General features: G+C 51.2%; 2 protein-coding genes across 4 annotated transcripts; both read left to right on the top strand.

Annotated features, from left to right (window-relative positions):
• The first annotated feature begins 337 nt into the window (after positions 1 to 337).
• Positions 338 to 7,035, top strand: LOC119308503. Of its 3 annotated transcripts, XM_037584634.1 has the most exons (12): positions 338 to 547; positions 1,627 to 1,792; positions 2,019 to 2,200; positions 2,288 to 3,220; positions 3,345 to 3,401; positions 3,666 to 4,023; positions 4,115 to 4,314; positions 4,407 to 4,493; positions 5,480 to 5,556; positions 5,906 to 6,007; positions 6,248 to 6,443; positions 6,638 to 7,035. In XM_037584634.1, the coding sequence occupies exons 2-12, from the start codon at positions 1,636 to 1,638 to the stop codon at positions 6,725 to 6,727; spliced, it is 2,439 nt and encodes an 812-aa protein (XP_037440531.1). In that variant the 5' UTR covers positions 338 to 547; positions 1,627 to 1,635; the 3' UTR covers positions 6,728 to 7,035. The 3 variants fall into 3 exon arrangements, 2 of the variants coding, with proteins under 2 accessions (XP_037440531.1, XP_037440530.1); XR_005150150.1 differs by lacking the exons at positions 6,248 to 6,443; positions 6,638 to 7,035 and adding an exon at positions 4,582 to 4,658 and having other exon boundaries at positions 341 to 547; positions 5,906 to 5,920; XM_037584633.1 differs by lacking the exon at positions 4,407 to 4,493 and having other exon boundaries at positions 345 to 547.
• Positions 7,036 to 7,323: 288 nt separating this feature from the next.
• Positions 7,324 to 12,910, top strand: LOC119308504. Its single transcript, XM_037584635.1, has 3 exons — positions 7,324 to 8,173; positions 12,085 to 12,168; positions 12,572 to 12,910. The coding sequence occupies exons 1-2, from the start codon at positions 7,373 to 7,375 to the stop codon at positions 12,136 to 12,138; spliced, it is 855 nt and encodes a 284-aa protein (XP_037440532.1). The 5' UTR covers positions 7,324 to 7,372; the 3' UTR covers positions 12,139 to 12,168; positions 12,572 to 12,910.
• Positions 12,911 to 21,238: the final 8,328 nt, after the last annotated feature.

The following is a 21,238-nucleotide window of genomic DNA, read 5'->3' as shown; positions in this document are numbered from 1 at the left end:
CCTCCTCGCACTCTGCGGCTATGCGTATGCGTGTCAGAGTGTGCGTTCGTCAGTCTGCGGCGTACACGGACCTGGTCCATGGACACCCTTGACCATCTCCCTGTGTTTCCGTCCGTTGGACGTGCCTTTTGCCCGGAACGGGAGCTGCCGAGTTTGCGTGTGGAGCTCCTGCCTGCCCACAGCCTTGCCTCTTTCTTCCTTTCGGCATTTCCTTGGCCGCGTAAATAAATCAGACTACTCGTCGAGAGGAAAAAAGAAGAGACGAGAGAGAGAAAGAGAGAGACCCGGGGAGGACGAAGGGAGGAGAGGAGGGGAGTAAAAAGGAATCCGCTTTTCCTTTGCCTTCCTACCCACCACCATTTGCACAGCACACCCTCTTCATTTCGCCTCCCGTCCCCTCAATAAACCCTCCTCCCCCTTCCCTCCCCTTGCCCTCCGCTCACACAATCCCCTCCCTCCTCCCCAAGAAACCCCAAGCAACCACCCCTCGTCGCCGCCGATCACTGCCGGACGGGAGCTCCCTCCACCGCTTCCCGGCGATTCCTCGGTAAAATCACCGCCGCCTCCTTCCTCCCTTTACTCCGTCCCCGCGCTGCAATTTAACGACCTAGCGCTCGCTCTCGCCTCGAAGCAACGTCGCACCGTGCCAACGGGACGCCTGTCTCCACCCAACCTCGCCCGATCGTGCTTCTTCTCCACCCACCCTCCCCGAACTGCTTCCCAGCCTGCCTTGCCTGCTCTTGCTACTGCCTCTGCTTCGTGGCGGTGGGGCGTCTCTTCGGATTTTCCATGCAAATCAACGGGATTGCGCAATGTAGGATCCAAGCGGGGGAATTAGGGCGCGTGCTGGCATTTGCATCACGCGACTGATGCCCTCGATTTTCGCTTTTTTCCTGTTGTGAATGCGGGGTTATGTCCGATTAGCAAGTACCGCAGGGTGCCAACCGCAAAAGGCCCTCCCTTGTGTTATCACTGTGCTTGCCCTGTTGCTGCCTTCTTCTGCTGCTAGGACTAGTACTCGTAGCTTGTTTGGTTCCCATCATTAACTGTGCCATGCGGTCTCAGGTGCAAGTGAGTTTTAGTATGAGGTGATATAGGAGTAGTAGGGCTGGGGCTTGCACTAATTATGTCTAGTGTACTGAGACGTTGAGTTGCGCAGATTTTTGGTCGCTACACTACATGTTTGGTTGTTCACTCCCCTTTATTGCTCTCTATATCCTTTTTGTAAGTTTGGGGCTTCAAAGGGGAAGGTGTTATTGAAAGTGCATGCATTATCCTCGAATCATTGTGTGTCCTCAACGTACAATGTAGTACTTGTATAGCTTCTCATGTGCCAATGCTTCCTTTCTTACTAAAAATGGTGCCAAATAGGCTCTTTATATGATGTTCCGGATGAAATTTTTGCATGCAGACAGGGGATTCACTAATAGTCATGCCTAAACAACTTGCTTCATATCAATGCCTAGACAATATTCACTGAACCTTCATACAGCTAATTAAGTATAGTTAAATGATGCGACGGTGTTACTTGATTTGTGCATCGTGCTTTCATCTTTACAAAATGTTTATGACTAAACAACTTCAATTCGTGCTGCACTTTGTTTAATCATTTCTGCTTCTTCTCAGCTTAATGCAATGGTCAAGAAGAAATCTTCATGGAGCCAGGTTGTGAGTGGCAGGCCAACAAACCTCTTTGTTCCTGCAAGAAATCTTCCACTGCAGGATCTTGGAGCTGTAATTTTCGGCTGCACAAACAATACTATTGCTGAGTGCCACTCACGCCAACTTTTTGGTATGCTATATTTCTTAATCATAGTCTTGTTGTTATAAGCCCTTTCTTTTTCTTTCTTACAAAGAAGTGACATGTCCGTTTTTTTAGAGCGTGTGCCTTCTCCATTTGATGCATCTACGATATCTTGTGCTAAAAATTCTTCTTTCATGCTTTTTAAAGAATAGAATTCAGATTTTTGAAATCAGTCTGTTGAATCATGCACTAACTTATATAACTTGCATGCCAGGCTTGCCTAAAGCACATCTCTCATATGTACACAACATCAAGGAAGGGCTACCTCTATTCCTGTTCAATTATGATGATCGCAGATTGCATGGTGTTTATGAAGCTGCAAGCAATGGCAAATTCTGTCCCGAATCAAATGCATGGACAAATAATGGCTACGAAAAGACAAGCTATCCTGCTCAGGTATCATCCTTTACTCTTGTATATGCCACCTTGCTCAACCTCGATAAAATGACTCAAAGGGAACATTGTACTCTTCCAATTATCTAGGTTGCAATGCGGATAAGAATGTGGTGTGTTCCACTAGAAGAGAGTAAATTCAGGAATGCTATTATAGGCAATTATTACCAGAAGACGCCCACTGTCTATGGCCAGAAGCCTCACTTCTTCAGATTTGAATTGGATCATGCACAAACACGTGCTTTGATGGCTATGTTTACTCCTTCGCCTTCCCCCATCAAGTTCTGGACGCCTCCTGTTTCACAACCAGGAGCTCAGCATGTGAGCGAACCAACACCACCTCCTGTGTGGGTACAAAAATTTGAGGGTAACAATGAGCTCAAAGCAGAAAAGGTTTTAGTGTCATATGCAGATGCGGTAAAACAAAGCAAGTTTGAGGTTGAGGGAGTTGGACTAAGAGATGTGGATGATGGGTGGAACAATGAGTGGAACAATGAGCGAAACAACGAGCTCAAACCAGAAAAGGTTTTACCAGAAAAGGGTTTAGTGTCATATGCAGACATGGTAAAGCAGAACAAGTTTGAGGTTGAGGGAGTTGGAATGGCAGATGTGGACAATGGGCATGCCAGCTCAAGCAAAGAATCTTCCAATGGTTTCGATGATCTCGATTGCAAAGAGACACCACCAGAGTGGGAGGATCATGCACTGTTCAGTAAGGGAGTTGAAGTGCAACAGCAGCAACAATCTGCCCAGCAGGAAAATGAGCTTAGCTTCACATTGGTATTAGAGAAGCTTAAGGCTCTATCAGTCCAGCAACTTAGTTCTGAATTTTATGCCAATGGAGCTGGAACTGAAGGCATTGATGCATATGGATGTAAGGACATGCAAGAAGTTAAAGGTATATTTCTTGAGGGGCACTGTGGTTTGCCGGAGAACTTAGATACCGAAGTCGATCAGCTTGCCTGGGAGCATTCCAGTTTGCTACTTCAAGGATTGGACTATGAATCCTATTCAGAAGCTAAGGTTAGTTATAACAGAGCTACAGGGTTACTACCGTCCTTATATCTTGTCTGACTAATACGAATACTCCTTCAAACAGCTTCATATCTATGTATTCCAACTTTCTCACGGTTATTTTGTTTTTCAGTTGATAGATATGGTCAAAGGACTGTCCGAACGTATAGAGACTATGGAGAAGAAGCAGGTATCTCGAAATGCTGTAATATCTTCAAATGCCTTATATTTGTCATACTGTTTTTTTTTTTTTGGATCTTAAAGTTTATGAATCAGTAAGTTGATCATAGCGTCAATTCATGGTGACCTACAGGATGGTTGTATTTTCAAACTAAGTTTACTTTTATGTATTCTCTAGTGTATAGGATTATACATTTTGTATGTAAATGTTGGGAACTGCAAATTCAGCTTCTTTAGTGTTCTGTTCCTAATATTTTGATATGTTCAAATGCAGATTATTTCCAACAAAGAAGTCAAATGCCTACAAGGAGTGAATGACAGGTTGCTGAAAAGAGTTGTTGAGCTAAAGAACACAGTGAAGAATTTGAATTCCAAAATAGATCCTTTATCTCTAGATGATTCACTAAATCAGTTTGTTGAAGAATGTTTGGGTTCAGAAGATGTCATTTATCTCATTGGTGGTTCCGATGGCATCTCATTTTTGTCATCATTAGACTCCTTCTCACCCTCCTTGGACATACTAACACCTCTGAAACCAATGACTGCTGGGAAGTCCTATACCTCTGCTGTCGCGTTAGATGGCAAAATATTTGTTCTTGGTGGTGGTGATGGTGCTTGCTGGTTTGATACAGGTACTCATTGGTTTCTGTGTTCAGTCTTTGATGGCCTCCCTGATTGCAAATTTTTAGGTCCTAATATATGCATCTATCCTTTCTCCTGAAGTTGACTGTTATGACCGAAGACGTGATGATTGGACCCCATGCCCAGCACTGACTCATGGAAAGGGGAGCCTCGCTGGAGTTGGTTTGCATGGCAAAATTTATGCATTTGGCGGTGGAGATGGCATTGGCTGTTTCTCTGACATGGAGGTGTTTGATCCTGCTCAGGGAAAGTGGACAAAGAGTTACCCTATGCTAGAAAAGGTACATACGTTTTCAACATGTCATCCTTGATTCAACTTACCTTGATTGCAGGATGATTTAATCGAGTCTAGTAATTGTTGTATACGCTGCAGATCAGGAAAATTACTAGTTATGAACGAGAGTACTACACCGTAAAGAGAAAAAACTGTGGGGTTTACAGAAAAACTAGTTATGAACGAGTAAGTAGCCTACTGATAAATTAGTTGCTCCATTTTCAATACAAAGACGAGATAGCACCAACTTTTATCTCTTCATTCTCGATGCAAGCATGAGAACTACGAAATCCTAAGCAGTTACAGATAAGAACCTCCATGTCGGAGAATGGTCCATAGAATATGGAAAAGGTAACTCTTCGATCTATATGTGATGGTCTCCTCTGTTGTTGCTGGGTATTTTTCCTACTTTTAGTCAGCATCTGCTGGGGAAACCACACCTTGTTTCAGTGCGCATGTTAAAAAGGAGGATTAGCATAAGTTGGTTTTCAGCGGGTTGCTCTTGCTTGAATTACCATAAGTTGGCCTAACATTGTAGCATCTTATCCCAATGTTGTAGATTTCTCCACCATAACCTCCACACCACTGCCTAATATCCACAACAATGTCTTTGACATACTCGATGGTTCCTTCTCCCACGAGGATCACCAGAAATACCATGCTGGTTTTGGCTTTAACTGGATGGGGTCAGGGTTAAGTCTTCTGTAAGGAAAAAAAACAGGGGCTCCGCAAATTCACTACAGATGTATGGAATTTAGAAGTTTTCCCTGCTTAAGCAGGGAGACAGTCTCTTATTCATGTGAACAAATGAACAAAAATGTGTTCCTGGATTATGAACATAAATAACTTCTAGGCTGGGTGTTGGTCTCCACTGCTTATTTGCATTAAATTTGTAAAATTTACTTTTTGTTGACTAGCAAAACTCGTTAGTATCTTTTACTTTGTAAAATGCATCTAAAGCTGGCATCAAGGAGGACCATTTTATGGAAAGATAATGATTGTCCTGATGCAAAAGTGCGTACTTCTGTAGTACTCTGTATAATTGTTCTTGTTTCTCTATTTGCTATTTATGGTTTCTTACTCATGTCCATATAATTATATATTCCAGCCTATAAACCTCTATGATGTGATGATTGCTTTTGTCTGAATAATCTGTGGTGCTTGGTTTTCAGCGCTTTTCTCTAGCTGGTGCAGAACTTAATGGTGTGATTTATGCAGTTGGCGGTTTCAATGGCGTTCGGTATCTGAGGTGATATCCTTTCACCACTTGTACTTATTTTGGCAAGTTTCAGTTACAAACTGATTTAGGTACTATCAACCCAGCAAAAGTAAGTAGTTTAGTGCAGCAATGCAACCTGCAAAAGTCCTAGAGCACATTTCATAACTCATGGCTTAGTGCATATTACTCTGTCGACCCCCTTTTCGAGCAACAGAGAAACACTCTCCTTATATCGAAGCAGTATGTAAATCTGTAATCAACTGAGTACGGTATTCATTAGCCTATTTTCTTTATGGCTTGCATGACAATGAACTTGTTATTTCTTCAAAGTGAGAATGCATAATTTCCATTTTGCTAATAGTACGATGTTTGTTACCAGCTCTGCTGAGAGGCTTGATCCTAGGGAGCCTAACTGGAAAATGCTCCCAGCAATGAGTACAGTAAGAGGTTGTCATACAGTGGCAGTGCTTGATGAGAAGATGTAAGTACGTGCATCTCTTTTTACAGATCAGGACGGTCCACTAGAAATTGTAGAACGTGGGCATCTAATTAAGTCTCTGGTATAGCTCTTTGTGGTAAATCACGGGGACGGGGGATCAGCGTAAATTTTGTATGATGTCGGCCCATGTGATCCAAAATTTTGTTTTACTGACTCTTGCTACAACTGAAAACAGCATAGATGCCCGTCATGGTGCTTAGCAATGCCGTGTTTTTCTTTCAGATATGTAATGGGTGGTTATGATGCTGATGCTGGAGCAATGGCATCCACCGTTGAGTTGTACGAGCCAAGAATGCCGTCATGGGTGATGGTGGAACCAATGAACTACACCAGAGGGTACCACTCTTCAGCTGTGCTCGGTGGTTCGATATTCACTCTGGGTGGGGTCAAAGGTGAAGCAGATACAATCTTGGATGTGGTAGGTAGCTACACCCAGATGCAATTTTCCGCCGAGCACCATACGGCTGCTAACATCCAAACTATACTACTGCCTAGATTACCCTTCAGTTTCAGCCGTTTTATCACTTGATTTTCTCGCTGTTTGATGTGTAGTTTCTCAGAAAAATTGTGCTGATCAACTGTTGAAACGCCTTGTGTTGGATGGATTGTCAGGTGGAGCGCTACAAGGAAGGCTGTGGTTGGGTGAATACAGGGATGAAGTCAATCGGCAGCAGATGCTACTGCTCTGCCATTGTTCTCTGACCGACCGGCTTTCTCTGATCTACGGACACTTCGAACCTATACCTACTAGTATCTAAGTATCTATCTAAGCTGCTGCTGCTGATGAGTGAACTGCAAAGCAAACTGTTAAGACCCTGGAGGGTCCTCTCTTTGTCTTTGTCTGAATTCAGAAGCCCTTGTCTCTTGAACCGAGAAAACCACTGTCCAGTTTCTCGTTTCTTGTTTTTTTGGATCTTAATTCACAATGCAGCGAACATCTGATTCGAAACTGAACTGAAATGCGAAAAGGGACACGAACTATATGGACGAACATTTGATTTGTTGCCGTATGCTTATGGTCGTTTTTCGCTGTTGTTTGCCTTCCTGTTGTTTACTGAAGCAACTTCAGGGCACCAGACACAGCAAGAGAACATCAGGGTTTAGATTCAGGCCCGGCTTGAAGCCCTGCCATGATCCTTGATTTTTCAAAAAATTCTTGAAGATGGTTTCAAAAGATCTTTTATTTGCCATATTTTATGTACTTTTTTTATATAAAAAAACGTAAAATTGTACTAGAACTGTAGAAGCAGGGCAATATGATGTGCAGAAAGCGGTCGTTGAGATAGTAAAGAGGACGTGCAGACTACTGACCTTTACACGTCCCCATCGATCCCATCACACCCACCGATGGCCGTCGGCGAGGAGGTCAAGCTCTCCATCTCCGGCGCCGCCCTCGCGGCGCTCCTCCACCGCTGCGGGGCCGCCGCGGGTGACTGCGACGGCCTCCTCTTCGGCCGCGCCCACCGCCCCCCTCCGCCGGCTCCCACCCTCTCCGACTACGACGACCAAGCCCCCGCCGCCCCGTGCCTTTTCATCTCAATCTCCGGCCACTCCTCCCTCTCCCACCCCTGCTCCCTCTCAGATCCCCTCGGCCGCCCCAACCCGCCGCCACCCTCCTCCCCTTGCCCCCTCGGCTTCTTCTCGTCCCGCCGGCGCACCCCTCTCCGCGCCTCCATGCGCGAGCACGCCCTCGCGTGCTCCCTGTCCAAAACCCTATCGCCCCTCACCCACCCGCTCCTCTTCATCCTTGTCTCCCCCTCCGCTTCCGACGACCTCTCCACCCACTCCTTCGACTACCGCGCTTTCCTCCTCGTCGGATCCCGCCTCGTCCCGACCTCGCTCACCGTCGTCAACGTCGGCCCCGGCTTCCGGGACCAGTACCACTCCTTCGCCCCGGAGTCGCCCTTCCCGTTGCTGACGACTCAGCCGCCGCCGGCGGCGCCCCAAGCAGAGGATGCCTACAGCATTGGGGAGCAGAAGGCCGTCGATGCGATGGTGGACGGGTTTGGGCTGGGGAGGCTGCAAGGGCTCGTCTGCGCTGCAGCTGGGCAGGCGGCGGAGATGGATAGCATGTATGCCGGGATGCTCCATAGGATGGAGAAGCTCGCAAGGGAGGTGGAGAAGAGCAATCACCGCGTGCTCGACCAGGTTGTCTTCTCATCCTGCCTATCATGCTGTTCTTAGAGTGATTACATGCAGAATGCATTTAGGAGCTATTGCGCAAACCATCTAGTGGTTGAATTGTGTGCTTTGAGGGGTTCTTGCAATTTAGTCAGTAATTCAGTATGTTGGTTTGGAGCTACATCTTGCAAAGTTTTAATCGAAAATGATCAGCTGGGAGCAACGGTGACTATTATTCATGCAAAAATAGTTGCATAGTTTGGCAAAAAACATTTCCTTATGCAAGGGTGGTAGTTATTCATGTCTACGCAGAGTAGTGTGTAGTGTAGAGAACTAGTCATTCTGGTCAATATTTGATTCTCATTCGTCACAACAGGTTCACTCGTGTAGATTATGCATGGGATATGAAGTTTCCTTTCCTTTCAAGAGTGCATTGTTTATGCTCAATTGGTTGTCAGCACTCATGAAATAGCTTTCAAGAGTATTTTTCATGTAATCGTATGCCACAGCTGCACTCATGGAAGTATATAGATAAGCTAACCAAATAGCTACATGTTCAGTCCCAAATCCAAAAAAGTCTCGCCATCACTCCCTCAGTCTATCTCCTATTTCAATCTTCTCTATGCAACTAACCTGCCTCCACCAAGATGCTTGATTCCATGAGCTAAAATATCAACTATAAAGTCCCAGTAAAATGGCTTGCAGTGCCAATTGGAATTTGGGCCTAGAGCTGCTCTTGTTCAAGTCAAGAAAAGGCGGAACATACTGAGTTGGAGAAAGGGTTTATAAAGGCAGGGCCAGTCCTGAGATTTGGAGAGCCCAGGGCAAAACTAGAAACTGGGGCCCTTATATGCAAAAGAAGAACAAATCAGTTTTTCTTGTGGAAAAAAAAATCTGAACACCCCATGTCGGTGAGCCGTATGTATATTTGAGATTTAGTTGGCCTAAAGGAGGAAGAGAAGGTCGCTGCCACATTTTAAATGTATTGATCACCCATCACGGTATAATTGTTTTATATCTTCAGAAAGAAGAGGGCGAATCTCACTAAATATACCGAGAAAAAAGTTAAATTTTCTATGAAAATGCAAATCAGATAAGGCTTTCAGAAAAGATATTTTTACTTGTGGTAGAAAATAATAATGAGAATACAAATCTGAAAAAGCCTTTACATGAAACTGAAAAGTAAAATGAATGAAGAAAGCTAAAATACTATCAGTGTGCCATGCGCAGTTTGCGTATTTAGCTGGCAAACTCACCCCCAAAGAGAGGATGTGTATTATCATGGTTTTGCCTTCACGTGCCATGTGGTGCTCATACACACAGAAAGCCAATTATAAACCGTTAGAAAATTAAATAGCTGAACCATGTGTTGTACTAATTGATTGCTCGAGTCAACACGGGAACCTGCTATCTACTACACCGGGCTTTAGTCCAAGATTGAGCGACGAAGCGAAGCGTCGCAAGGGGCATACTCACACCGCGTAGGCGTGGTTATCTGTCCATGGTGTCACGCCACCTGGCCTGCCTCTGGCCTGGCGCCTGTGCTGCTACTTAGCTGCGTTGTGTGCTGGCCAGGCCCAGTTAGTACAGACTACATACGGTATATCTGGGGCCCAGGGCGTCCGCCCTGCTCGCCCTACCCCAGGGCTTGGCCTGTATAAAGGCACGTTCAATGTTCTGAGAAAACCGAAGGTAAGAAATCCTTGGCCTCTCTGCATCCGCACCTAAACATTTGGTCTAGCAAATTTTTTTCTGGGTCCAGAGCTAGTTCAGGCCTCAAGCCCAAGTATCCAAAGGAATGAGAACATGAGGTGAGAACAAAATGGTGGAGGTTAAGAGACAATTATGGGACCGTGGGCACAGGGCGTCAGTTTGGAAAAGGCACTACTGTTCTTACTTACTGGTGGGAGTCAGTACTAGAGGTGCAGGCGAAGTTTTCCATTGAGCAGAACAATGGGAATTTAGCCTCGCCAAGGTGGTGGTCTTTTGTCGTTTGAGGTCTTAAAAACTGACACAAGTGCATGATCTTTCATATAGGATGTTGTTGGAATGCCTTCTCCCTGAAAGACCAATCCTCTGTTGCGTCAAAAAGTTTAAGCCGATCTCGCCGCTGCTATTCGTCCTCGATCTCGCTCGCAATTGACCCGCTTCACCAAATTCTTGAGTTGGCAACTAGGAAGGGCCTCCTGCATAAGATTCGGGGACGAGGCGCTATGATGAGAACCTCCTTATATGCAGATGACGCAGCTATTTTCATGGCCCCAATCAAAAGCGACGTCGACAACCTCGCCACCATCTTGAAGGGTTTCGGTGATGTCACGGGTCTATGCACCAACTTCCACAAGAGTTCGGTTGTGCCAATCAGATGTACCAATGTTGACTTGGATCATGTCCTCAGTGCCGTTCCCGTGTCTAGAGCCACCTTCCCGATGAAATACCTAGGACTCCCACTCTCGGTCTGGCAGCTCAAGACCGTGGATTTCCAATACCTTGAAGACAAGGCGGCCGGCAAGCTTGCCACCTGGGACGGCCAAAACATCACCACCATCGGGCGCACGACACTTGTCAGATCGGTTATTGCCTCCCAAGCAGTGTATGCCATCACACCTCTCATCGTGCCACCACGCTCTCTTCACAACATCAACAAATTGGAGAGGGCTTTCCTTTGGTCTGGATCGGATAAGACGACCGGTGCCAAATGTAAAGTGAATTGGAAGGTGGTTTGCCGCCCCAAGGAGTATGGAGGCCTTGGGGTTCTAGACACTGACAAGTTTGCTCGGGCCTTACGTCTTAGGTGGCCATGGTATGAATGGAAGGAGCCAAACAAGCTTTGGGTGGGGCTTGGGAACCCTTGCACGGAGGAGGACATGGACTTCTTCTATGCCTCAACGACCATTTTGGGCAACGGTGCCAAAACACCTTTTTGGGATTCCCCATGGCTTCTTGGGCGGAAACCGAAGGACATTGCCCCTTTGATTTATGAGGCCTCCACGCGCAAGAACTGGAAGGTGCGTGAGGCCCTCCATGAAGATGCTTGGATTCTTAAGATCGGGCGCAACACCATCGTCTCCGGTGCCCACATCCTCCAATTCTTCACGTTATGGATGCTTGTGCATGACCTACACTTGGATCAACAAACTGACGATGACATTATTTGGAAGCACGCCAACGACGGGTCCTACTCCGCGGCCACCGCCTACAAGGCTCAGTTTCTTGGACTGACACTTTCGCCCATGGACTTTATGATCTGGAAGGCTTGGGCCCCTCCTAAGATCAAGTTTTTTGCTTGGTTGGCTATCCAAGACCGGATTTGGACAGCCGACAGATTGGAGCGGCGCGGTTGGCAAAACTGTGGACTTTGCCCGCTTTGCAAACGTGTTGGCGAGACGGGTGCACACCTCTTCTACAAATGCCGCTACACCATAAGGCTATGGAACTCGATCATCCTTGAATTTGGTCTAGCGCACATGGACACCTCCTCTTGGCATTTGGATGGATCCGTTTTGGAATGGTGGGAAAAGCGAACCTGCTTGCAAAACCCAAACCGACGAGCCTTGGCCTCACTTACAATGCTAGTCTCTTGGACGATCTGGAACGAGCGTAATGCTCGGGTCTTCCGACACAAGAGCGCACCGCCTCCGGTCCTTCTCCGTGCTATCATCAACGACGTCAAGCTTTGGGTTCTCGCGGGAGCTAAAAAACTGGGGTGTATTCTTGTGCGCGAGTAGTTGCCATGCCGGGCATATGGGTCATTTGTAACACTCTAAAACACTTCTCTCTTATTTAATGAATGAGGCAAATCTTTTGCCTCCGTTTCGAAAAAAAAAGTTTAAGCCTTGGTGAAGGGGAAGTGAGAGGATTTGGCACTCGAGTAGTTGCCACTGGATGTGTGCGCTCTGTTATTGATCGTCTTGTCATTTGCCCATGTGATTCTGTAGGAAAAGCGGAACCTGGTGCTGAGGTACAAGACAGCGGGACTGCAACTGCAATAAAAGACCGAAGCTTCTTTCGGTCTCAGCAAGGTATTTCCTGAATTGGGACTCTTGTAAAACTTGCTTCAATGTCTGTGCTCCTGAGGGTTATCGCTTACTCTTTTGTAGTTTTGTTACGACCTACTTCTGTTACAGTAGTTGACTCATTCTGCTCTGAGACATCCAGATTCTAGGGTGACTAATTGATGATCTTGATTACACTAGTTCATTTCGTTCATATTGGAACTGGTAAGATTGCACGTCTCGAGATTCCAGCACATTTCATAGCATGCTAATTCTGCAACTATTTGGTACTTTGCCGTCGCAAGGAGCAACTTTGGTCCTGATGTATTTAACCTGAAATGTTGCTATGTTGGCGGTTGTGTATTCTCGATTATGTATAACATATCAACCAGCCTATGCTGACTTGTGTTTCACCTAACTCTCTCTGCAGTGTGTATGTGCTCCGGAATACCGGAGCAGCGCGTCTCCGGTCAGGGATTGATCGTGCATTGCACGGCAGTAGTTCAGCCATTGGAGTAATGGCTCCGTAGGGTGAAAGATGGTGTGCTCCATGGATGGAGTTGGGACGGGCGGCTTGCCCGTTGAGAAACTGATGGTGCTGGCAAAGTGCAGCGTTGAGTCATGGTCGTCGTTGTGATGCTCCTCCTATTCGTTTATCAATGCGATTGAGCGGACTGAGTCGTAATGTATTTCTTCAGACACAACATAACAACATTTATGTTATGGAGATAATGATTTGTTATGGCTATTATGATTTGTTGATTGTTCTTTTCTTTTTGAACTGATGATTTGTTGACTTGTGGTTTTTCTCTCCACCGTTTCCTTCTTCAGAGGTGCCCTCGAAAAATCAGGCAATCTCGCTCAGCTTTTTAATGACGTGGTGGCCTCCTTCACGGGCAATCTCGCTCGGCTTTTTAAGCACACATTTGACACGAAGGGGCTCGGATTGGTTGACTTTAACGTAAGATAACTTTGTGTCACTGACATGTGGGCCCAACATATCAGTGGCCCTAAGGGCATCTCCAACGTTGACCCGCAAATTTGCTCCTGCATCCTTCGCGTACATGGGACATTCTGTGGGCACGGATGTGGGAGCTAGCTATCCAATGCTACTTGCATACATTTCAAACACTGTTTAAACAAATCGGACGAACTTAATACAAACCAAATGCTGACTGTGACGGATCTCCCTTGGCATTCCCATGTCCGGTAGCCCGTTCATCGGATTGCCGTGAGCCCCGAGGTATATGCTTCAGCGGAAAGGGCAAGAGTAGCCTCTGCTTTCCCATGTCCGGCAGCGCCGATCATCGTGCGATATGCTTAAGCCGGAGGCGAAGGGTGCCCTCCGCTTTCGTGGAGCACAGACGAGGGTTGGTTGTTGGGCGGGGGAATGACGCTGGCCTGCTAGCAGACAAGACACCGACAATGCACGCCGTGGCGATGGCCTTCGTGAGACCCAAGTGGCGACGACCTCCCATGTTCTACTTTTCCTCGATGATGGTGGCAAGCGCAGACGTGCTAAGCCACCGCCTCGTCGATCTCCGCGAAGTTGGCTTCTTTCTCCACCGGTAGGGCACGATAGCAGGTACACAAGGAGCGGTACTGTCGGATTTCGGGTTCCGGCAGACCCTCTAGGTTCGAACTCTGGGGTGCACGCGAAGATCGCACCTCCTACCTACCTATGTCTCGTCGCCTCGCAAGGATCTAAACTACACGAAGAACAACACAAGAGACACGAGGTTTATACTAGTTCGGGCCACCATTGTGGTGTAATACCCTACTCTAGTTTGTGGTGTGGTGGATTGCCTCAGGGGCTGATGATGAACAATACAAGGAAGAACTGCCTCGCGAGGGGAGTTCTTGTGTTGGTGGTTCTGGCTAGGGTTCAACTACTCGATCTGTCGGTGCCTCTATACTTTGGTGGCTAGCCCTATTTATAGAGCGAGGCCCTGGGCCTCTTCCCAAATATTGAGCGAGAAGAGCGCCAACAATTGGCCATTTTGAAGGGGAACATCTAGTACACTTATCCTGACTAAAGTTGGTCCTCGCCTGCCAAAGACTCTGGCGGTGACGCCGACTTGGGCTCCACGATGACCTCCTTCCTGCCGTTCTGCTAGTCTTGGTCTTGTTGCACCGAAACGGCTGCCTTTGCTTGATACTCTTGCCTGCGCTTGCTCCCTTTGCACCAAAGAGGAAACAAGGACTCTGCGCAGGCCGGCGCCCGCCTGGCCTTGGTCACATGGCTTGCGTCATGGGGCACCTCGTGAGGTACCCCGCCTTGATCTCTCCGCCTCCTCGCGAGCCAGCCTGATGAGGCCGTGCCTGAGGAAGCTCCCTGTCGTCCGTCCCGCGAGGCTTGGCCCCTCGCGAGGGTCTTGAGCTTGTGTTGATGAAGATGGGCCGTACTAGGCCACCCCTTGAGCCATGCCACAGGCCGCGGGCAGGCAAGTCTGGGTACCCCCGTTCCTAGAACGCCGACAGTAGCCCCCGGGCCCAAGGCGCACCTGTACTTGGCTTAGCCGAGAAGCGAAGGGGCAAGTGCGAAGCGCCGCGGGCCCAACAGCCTGCGGCCTTGGGCGCCGCGTGGCGGTTTATTGGATGTGGGTGTCCCCGCTCCCCCACGACGCCTCGGCAACTGCACGAATTGACAAGTCCCTGCATGCAAAGCGGGTCATGATTACCTGTGATCGTGGAGGCCGACGGTTGGCCTCCTCAGATTATATGTACGGAACGGTGAGAGCCTCTCCAGTCCATCGTCTCCTTCTGCTCTCCGTCTCCTTCTCTACCCTTGCTCCACCATACGCCAATGGCACCGATCCGGCGGTTTTCTGCCGAGGAGAAGGGGAAAGCCCCCCGAAAGGGTCCTTCCCCGCTTCCGTCGAAGAAACGGCTCGTCTCCCGCCGCGAGGAGGAGGGTGGCTGGCGGGAGGTGTCGAGGCCATGGTTCGAGCGGCCGCCTCCTGGATTCTCATTGCCCCTGTACGCCCGGATCGAGGGTCCCGAAGGCGCAGGCGCCGAGCAGCACCGCCAGAGGCGCCGTCGCCGTCGGCGGATCACGGCGGTGCGCGTCGTTCCTCCCGGGGTTCACACCGAGGCTTCCTCCCGCGAGTTTGTGCTTCAGCCGCCATGCCTCCCCGGTCCTGGATCCGCCTTCCTCCTTCCTTCTTCTTCGAGATTCCGCCAAGGGGGCCTTTCAGGCTCTGGCTGCAGCACGCCGACTGCCAGACTCCTGCGACCGAAGCGGATGTCGAGGTCGTCGCCCCAGGCAAGGTCTTCATGACCCGGGGTTGGAGCGAGATCGCCCGGGTCTGCCGACCGGAGGGGGCCCTTGTGATCCACCTGGATTACGATGGCGCCTCCCTGATGCTCTTCAAAGTCTTCGACGAAGATGGACGCCGGCTGGAGTGCTGCCCCAGAGGCAGCAGCCGAAGCTTTGGAGCGGCAAGGACCAAGCCTGCCGCCCGCCCTTCCAGCAGCTCCTCTGATGGCAGCGGACGTACCGGAGGGTCCGTTGACTCTTCTGGACTCTTCCTGACACCGGCTACAAGCGACGACAGCTACGAGCCCCCGAGCTCGCGCCGTGCCCGAAGCAGGGTCAGCGCGCCCACGGTCGACGCGGCTGATCTGGATGGGGCTGGCGCTGGCCTTGCACGGCCCACTGTTGATGATGGCGTCTGCCGTCATGGCCCCTGTAGTTAGGGATCCTTAGGATACACGTCTTTTGTCCCTGCGAGGAGCCAAGAACATACCCTGTGGGGGCTTGTTAGGTGCATGTAGTTCCTTTTGTTAATATGATCCTCATCATGAAGCAGTGTGAGATGCTCGTCCCGCCTTAGCTTAGTTCCTCCTTTCGAACCTCACGAGGGCTTGATGCTCTGCGCTGACAGGTCCCGGTCCCAAGGCAAGCTTCAGCCGTCGCTGGTATGCCAGGTCGCGATGCCGTGGTCAAGGCCAGGAGGTGAGCGGCCCGAGGTCCAGTAAGAGCCCCTGAGTCGCGATGCTCAGGAGGTCCCCTTTAGCGCTCAAGCAGCCATCGTTCGGTGAGAAGGAGCGCAACATTGCCAACACGGAGCCGCATTAGGTGCAAGGTCGGCGTTGCAATAGTTAGTCACTCCGTAGGATGACTTATCTCGAGAGTCTGAAGCTACTCCTTGGCGCGGCGCCGGGTCCGCGCGTCGACAGCCGAGGAGTTGCCTGGCGAGATCCTCGCGAGCCTCCTCCCTCTTGCCTTTACTCCCCTTCATGCTCTACGTCCTCAGGTCCCGGTCCTCGAGCGAGCTCAACCGTCGCTGGTATGCCAGGTTGCGATGCCGTGGACAAGGCCAGGAGGTGATGGCTGTCGAGCTAATAAGAGCCCGTGAGTCGCGATGCTCAGGCCCCCCTTTAACGTGCAAGCGGTTCACGCGGACGAGAGGGAAAGAGACGCTGCGAAGGCCTCGCCTGACGCTGTTCCTTCGAGAGATCCTGCGAGCTCATCACAAGGAAAACGAAAGTTGCCATTACAATTGCCAGCCAGCTGCTGGTTGCTCTGGAAGGGTGACGAGGGCACTGAGGGCCTGGTGAGGTGGCGCCGTACGGGGTTGCCGCGGCCAGAGCTCAGCCACTCAGGTTTATCGGCGTTGCAGGGACGGACCCATGCGCAAGCGTCATGCCGTTAGGGAGCAGCTCCATAAGTTGGTGTCAATCGAGCGGGCGATTAAGTCGGGCACGTTAAGCATAAAGGAGCAAATTCATTTAGATAGGTGTATAAAAAGGCAATCACCGCTGGGTCAGGCCCGAGTGGCTTGGGGATGATGCAGCCCGAGGGGCGTCCCCAACAGAGCAAGCTAAAAACATGAGCAAAAGGGATACATGCCGCAGGGACGGACCCACGCGGCCTGGGAATGATGCAGCCCTGAGGGCGCTCCCAGCTGAAAAATGAAAATCAAAAGATGTCACCTGATGATGTTGAAGATGAAGGGATGCTAAAGTAGCGACGTCGTGTGCTGCGGAAGCCAATCTTCACGAGGCCCTAGGCCCAGGAGCCTTGGGAGGCTCCGGAGGCACTGGTGGCTCCTCGCGGGCCATCTCCATCTCTGCCAGGACTACGGAACGCCTGTCCGCCTGGGCCTCCAGGATGCTCCTCATGAGGCGCTGGTGCACAGCAGCCGCGTTCGGCAAGCCATAAGGCATCCAAACATAGTTGTGGGGTGGACCTTTGCAGCGTCCCACGCGTGAGGGCCAGCGGCGCTCCTGAGAGGCGGCTCGGTTGAGCCCTAGTATGTCGATGCAGACGCGTAGCCCACCATCCTCGCCCGGATGGGGAGCTACGGCGGGCAAGCGGCAGCTGCCACTTATGACTCTTGACTCCAGCAACTCCTGAATGATCTTGCTGACGAACTCCTGAGGGTTTTGTCCTCCTTGCCTTGCTCCTGCCTGAGGGAAACGTGCTTTGAAACATGCCTCCAAGTGGTGCCCGAGCGGCTCCCTCATGATCTTAGCAAAGTCGATGACCCTCCAGGAGAGAGCCCCCGAGCTTTGCTCGAGGAGGGCGCCGGGCACGTCTTCCTATGCGACAGAAGGAGGTGCCCTTGGAACGGGCGCGAATTCTGAGGGGCTTGCCTCCTGAGGATTCTGACCAGGCGACACCTTCTTCTTCTTAGGGACTCCCTCGGGAAGCCTTCCGCTCATGTGATCTGGGTCTTCAATTGATGCGGCTTGAAAGGCACGCTTCAAGGAACACATTGTGTCTCTCTCTTCACAGGGCACTCTGATGACTCCACCGCTTCCTGGCATCTTGAGGACATTGCAACCATGATGAGTCACGGCCATGAACTTGGCCAGAGCCGGGTACCCGAGGATGGCATTGTACGGCAGGCGGATGTGCGCGACGTCGAAGTCAATGAGCTCTGTGCGGTAGTTGTCGTGCTTCCCAAAGGTGACAGGAAGGCGGACCTGCCCTATCGGGACTGTGAAACCATCAGTGACTCCTGAGAAGGGCTTGGTTGGCTGAAGCTGGTTGTATGGCACCTGGAGATTGTTGAATGTCTCGACGGACAGGACATTGAGCCCTGCCCCGCCACCGATGAGAGTCCTGGTGACTTGCACATTGCTAATGATCGGGGAACAAAGCATCGGGAGGACTCCGGCTGTGGCTGCGCACTTGAGCTGATCCGCTGAGCTGAAAGTGATGGCGCATGCTGACCACCTGAGGGGGCGCGTGGCTTCGAGCTTGGGGAGGACTGCATTCACTTCGCGAGCGAACTGCTTGAAGAGCGCTGAGATGCTGGGGCTTGAGCTCCGCCCAAGATGCAAGCGATTGCGTGCGGCTCCTGGAAGCCCCCAGCCCCCTCGTCCTGATGATGGTCTTCGTTCCTCCTTGGCTGTGGTGGCAGAGGAGGGAGGCCTCGGGTGACGGAGGACTTGATCTTGGAAGTCTCCGTGCGCTGCCGCCAGGAGCAGCGCGGGGTCTTGGCGCGCTGGAGCAGGAGCACGATCGTGACGTGCCGGCACGGGGAGCGTCCGGGCAGCTTCTTGGGGGCGAGGGATCTCTTGGCAGCTCTTCTCTTGCTGCGCTGGTGCCGGACGGAGCAGGTTACGTCCAGGGGCCACGCGCCTTGGGGCCAAGGCGCCTTCTTGAGGGAGTGGCGGCTGGGGCGCCCCCGGAGCTTCCTCGCCCGCACAGGACGGGCCGCGGTGCAGCGAGAGGGATGGAGCAGGGGAGCCCCCAGCGGCGCTGACGAGCTCAGTGATGCGGGCGAGCCACTCGTCGTAGAGGTCGTCGACGGGACAGTAGTGCAGGAGTTCCCGCGCCAGGAGCAGCGCGGCGTGCGCGTCCATAGGAGCGCGACGGGCGTGGGATGAGGAACCGGCTGGAGTCAGCGACGGGGTGGCGGTGCGGCCCTCTCGCCGCACCGAAGGATGCAGAGACGACGCCTGCTGCTCGTTCCCCGCTGGGCCAGTGGCGGCGTTGATGGCAGGTGACGGGGAACGACGGCTGCACCCGTCGACGGGGGCCGTCTGGGCGACGCGAGTGGCGAGGGTGGCCCTGCGCTCGGCGCGGGCTCGACGAGCGTCTGACATGGATGTGAGGGACGGCGAAAAACAGAGCGGCAGAAGGCGGATTCCGGCGCACCCCTACCTGACGCGCCAAATGTTGAATTTCGGGTTCCGGCAGACCCTCTAGGTTTGAACTCTGGGGTGCACGCGGAGATCGCACCTCCTACCTACCTATGTCTCGTCGCCTCGCAAGGATCTAAACTACACGAAGAACGACACAAGAGACACGAGGTTTATACAAGTTCGGGCAACCATTATGGTGTAATACCCTACTCTAGTTTGTGGTGTGGTGGATTGCCTCAAGGGCTGATGATGAACAATACAAGGAAGAACTGCCTCGCGAGGGGAGTTCTTGTGTTGGTGGTTCTGGCTAGGGTTCAACTACTCGATCTGTCAGTGCCTCTATACTTTGGTGGCTAGCCCTATTTATAGAGCGAGGCCCTGGGCCTCTTCCCAAATATTGAGCGGGAAGGGCGCCAACAATTGGCCATTTTGAAGGGGAATATCTAGTACACTTATCCTGACTAAAGTTGGTCCTCGCCTGCCAAAGACTCTGGCGGTGACGCCAGCTTGGGCTCCATGATGACCTCCTTCCTGCCGTTCTGCTGGTCTTGATCTTGTTGCACCGAAACGGCTGACTTTGCTTGATACTCTTGCCTGCGCTTGCTTCCTTTGCACCAAAGAGGAAACAAGGACTCTGCGCAGGCCGGCGCCCGCCTGGCGCCCGCCTGGCCTTGGTCGTCATGGCTTGCGTCATGGGGCACCTCGTGAGGTACCCCGCTTTGATCTCTCCGCCTCCTTGCGAGCCAGCCTGATGAGGCCGTGCCTGAGGAAGCTCCCTGTCGTCCGCCCCGCGAGGCTTGGCCCCTCACGAGGGTCTTGAGCTTGTGTTGATGAAGATGGGCCGTACTGGGCCACCCCTTGAGCCACGCCGCAGGCCGCAGGCAGGCAAGTCTGGGTACCCCCATTCCCAGAACGCCGACAAGTATGACATGGCCTCGTCCATGGCAGCCACGGTACCCGTGCTGCCGCGCTCTCCCACGAGCTGGCTTGGAGCGGCGAGTTGCTGAACCACGACTTGGAGCGGCAGCCTCCACGAGCTAGCCTACAACGGTCTGGAGCGGCGAGGGAGGTGGAGCAGAGAGTTTCCTGACTCGTATCCGGTAGGCTCGGCGGGTCACCCAGGCAGCTTTTATACCGGAGAACTCATCTTCCTGCTCGACAGATGCCATGGAGAGTGTAGAGAAAATGGTGCAAGGAGGGGATGGGGAGTGGAGGTGTGGAGCGATTTTTTGCCCGGCGCCTCGCATCGTTAAATAGCGGGCGGACACCCGAAGCCAACCGGCGTTGTGTTTAATGTCGCCTGGCTAGCGTATGGACATGTGGCTGGAGTAGGTTTCTCGGCTCATGCGCAGGTTTAATAAAGAAAGACAGGCATTCTGCACTCGTTTGAATGTGGTGAGGAGGCGTGTTCAGCCGGGCGTGTAACGGGGACACTCTCCTGGACAATAAGTCGCTTAAATGCTGGAAGTGAGATGTCGCGTCCGCTTTGGGCCAGCGGCAATCCGGAGTGGCCGTTCTATAGCGGCATGAATGCGAGCAGCTGGCTACGGGCGGGAACACACACGAGTGCATGGGAGGAGGATTTTTGATGGGCCGCGGTTGTCAGACGCGGACGTGGCGGCGGTCCGGATGCCCGCAAAATCCCTCCCACTTTGTCTCTGGTGTGCGGGAAAAAGCATGTCCAGACAAGACTGCAGACCGATGCAGGACCGTGTTGAATGGCAACACACGTTCGAACTACGCGGTGTTGCGGATGGTTTGAGGACCGACATTGGAGAGGCCCTAAGTCACCCACCGCAAGTCAGTTAATTCTAGGTGTGGCTTGGCATAAAAATATCAATTCCTACGGTGTGACACACCACCAAAAATGCGAAACATTTTTTTAAAACATAGTGTAGACATAGACGCTCATACACTTATATGGACGCACGCACACATATTCTATCAGAGCATTTTTGAAAGACCAAGCCGACACATCATCTTGAAAATTAACGGA

Source organism: Triticum dicoccoides, chromosome 5B, assembly GCF_002162155.2.
Source record: "Triticum dicoccoides isolate Atlit2015 ecotype Zavitan chromosome 5B, WEW_v2.0, whole genome shotgun sequence".
Classification (NCBI taxonomy): domain Eukaryota; kingdom Viridiplantae; phylum Streptophyta; class Magnoliopsida; order Poales; family Poaceae; genus Triticum; species Triticum dicoccoides.
This window is presented reverse-complemented; position numbering and strand designations above follow the sequence as displayed.